General features: G+C 42.5%; 1 protein-coding gene across 1 annotated transcript in view; it reads left to right on the plus strand.

Annotated features, from left to right (window-relative positions):
• The window catches only part of Gpnmb (glycoprotein nmb), a 31,126-nt gene that overhangs the window by 11,014 nt on the left and 17,801 nt on the right, over positions 1-2,311 (plus strand). The window contains exon 4 of the mRNA XM_004626563.2: positions 941-1,111. Coding sequence (XP_004626620.1) covers positions 941-1,111 — 171 coding nt within the window. The remainder of the gene's footprint in view (positions 1-940; positions 1,112-2,311) is intronic.

Raw genomic sequence — 2,311 nt, forward strand, 5'->3', positions numbered from 1 at the left:
ATAATAATAATAATAATAATAATGAAATAAAATGTTAAGACAAAATAAAAAGAAGAGAGGGGATGAAAGTGTACTTAGTGTAAAGGCCCTAGGCTCAATCTGTAACACCAAAGGAAGAAATACAGCGACATAAAAAATAAATGAAAGGTTTTATTTGCTTTAGCATCATATGTACTTAAAAAATAAATCAATAAAAGGGTAGAGGACTTTAGATGAAGTTATCTTGATAGTGGCTTTTTTAAAGTGGAAAGTACCATACATAGGGAAAACTTGAAAGCAGGGTGAACTGCACACACAAATATTCTCCACCTACATTCAACAATTTTAACACTTTGCTATATTTGCTTGTGTCCCTAACCTGCTATTTCTCCATCATATAAACCTATATTGATCTATATATGGAGGGAAGGAGAAAGAGATTGAGTTTCTCTGATTAATCTGAAGAGAGGGGCTGGGGAGTTAGCTCAGAGAAATAAGTGCTTGCCTGGCAAGTGCAAGGTCCTGAGTTTGATTCCTGGTACCACCAAAAAAAAAAAATCTGAAGAGACACACGGTGCTGGGTACATGGTTATGGTGCTGCTGCTACGTGGTTACGTGCAGTGCCCTTTATTCCTGGGGCTTTCTTGTACTGAAGTCTTCGGGAATAAAGTTATGGTGTCAAATGAGAAAGGGAGAAAGCCCTACACCATATTAAGTGACAGCTGCAGATGAAACATTCCTAAAAATCTCTTCATATAATGCTCATACTGAAGTGCAGCATAATATGCCAAAAAGCGTACAAGCCCTAAGCATGTCACTGGGGCTATTGTGAACGTTAGTTTTTAGCTCTGTAGCAACTTCTACGCTAGTTATGGGAAGTGTAAGACCTGTTGCATTCAGCGACAAGCTTCGGCATTGGGAGCCCAAGTGACGACGGTACCTTGTGTCTTCCTCTGTTTAGACTCCAGTTTGTCTCCTGACCTGTACGTGTACAATTGGACTGCAGCCTGGGCGGAGGACGGTGATCTGGGCACTGACGCCAGCCGGCACCACGTGTTCCCCGATGGCAGGCCATTCCCCCGCCCCCACGGGTGGAGAAAGTGGAATTTCATCTACGTCTTTAACACACATGGTTTGACTTTTAAAACCTCTCTTCGTCACTTTGTCTTTCTTTATACTTTTAACTTCCTTTTTTCTTATCCTATAATTGGAATTTAACACCCAGAGTTTAGCTTAGTGGACATTGAAAAATAAAATGAAATCCTGGTTAACTGTCAAATCTCCAGAACACCAAAGAATTAAAATCAGAAAGGCTGGGGATTTGTCTCAGCGGTAGAATGTTTGCCTAGCAAACTGGAAGCCCTGGGTTTGGTCCTCGGCACCAAAAACAAAAAATAAAGCTCCCCTAAAAAATAAATAAATAAATAAACCTCCCCTTAAAATCAGAAAGAAAGAAAAAAGAAAAGATGGGGCCAGGGAGATGGCTCAGTAGAATAAGTGCTTCCCTGGCAAGTGCAAGGGTCTTCAATCCCTGGTTCTGGGAAAAAAAAAAAAAAGGAATAGTTTCAGCTCTCTTTAAAAAAAAAAAAACCGGCAGGCTTTCTTTTCACCTTCCAATTCCAGGCGCTTGGCAGCCGCGGTTTACAATGCAGTTATGGCCAAGTCCAAGAACTACACCACCCACAACCAGTCCCGAAAATAACACAGAAATGGCACCAAGAAACCTCGGTCACAAAGATACGAATCTCTGAAGGGGTAGATCCCAAGTTCCTTAGGAACATGCATTTTGCCGAGAAGCACAACAAGCAGGGCTTCAAGAAGATACAAGCAAACAATGCCAAGGCCATGAGTGCACGCGCCGAGGCTATCAAGGCCCTCATCAAGCCCAAGGAGGTCAAGCCCAAGATCATTCCAAAGGGAGTAAACCGCAGGCTCACTCCGCTTGCCTATATTGCCCACCCCAAGTGTGGGAAGCATATCTATGTCCACATTGCCAAGGGTCGCAGGCCTTGCCGGCCAAAGGCCCAGGCTCCAGCCAAGGCCCAGGCTCCAGCTTCTGCTCCAGCCCAGGCCCCCATGAAGGCTCCACAGTAACAGCATCTTATCTGCTGATGTAAAAACAGAAGGACTGGCGTGACCCCTTGGGTGCCATCTGTGGGGGGCTGGTATCCTCCTGTGGTCTTTGTACAAATAAACCTGAGGCAGGATTAAAAAAAAACAAAACAATTTTGTATGTAAAACAGCAATATGAAAAAAATAACATTTTTTTAATTTTTTTTAAAATTTTATTTATTTATATATGTGTGTATGTGTGTGTGTGTGTGTGTGTGTG

This window comes from Octodon degus, unplaced genomic scaffold (assembly GCF_000260255.1).
Source record: "Octodon degus isolate 3935 unplaced genomic scaffold, OctDeg1.0 scaffold00015, whole genome shotgun sequence".
Lineage (NCBI taxonomy): Eukaryota > Metazoa > Chordata > Mammalia > Rodentia > Octodontidae > Octodon > Octodon degus.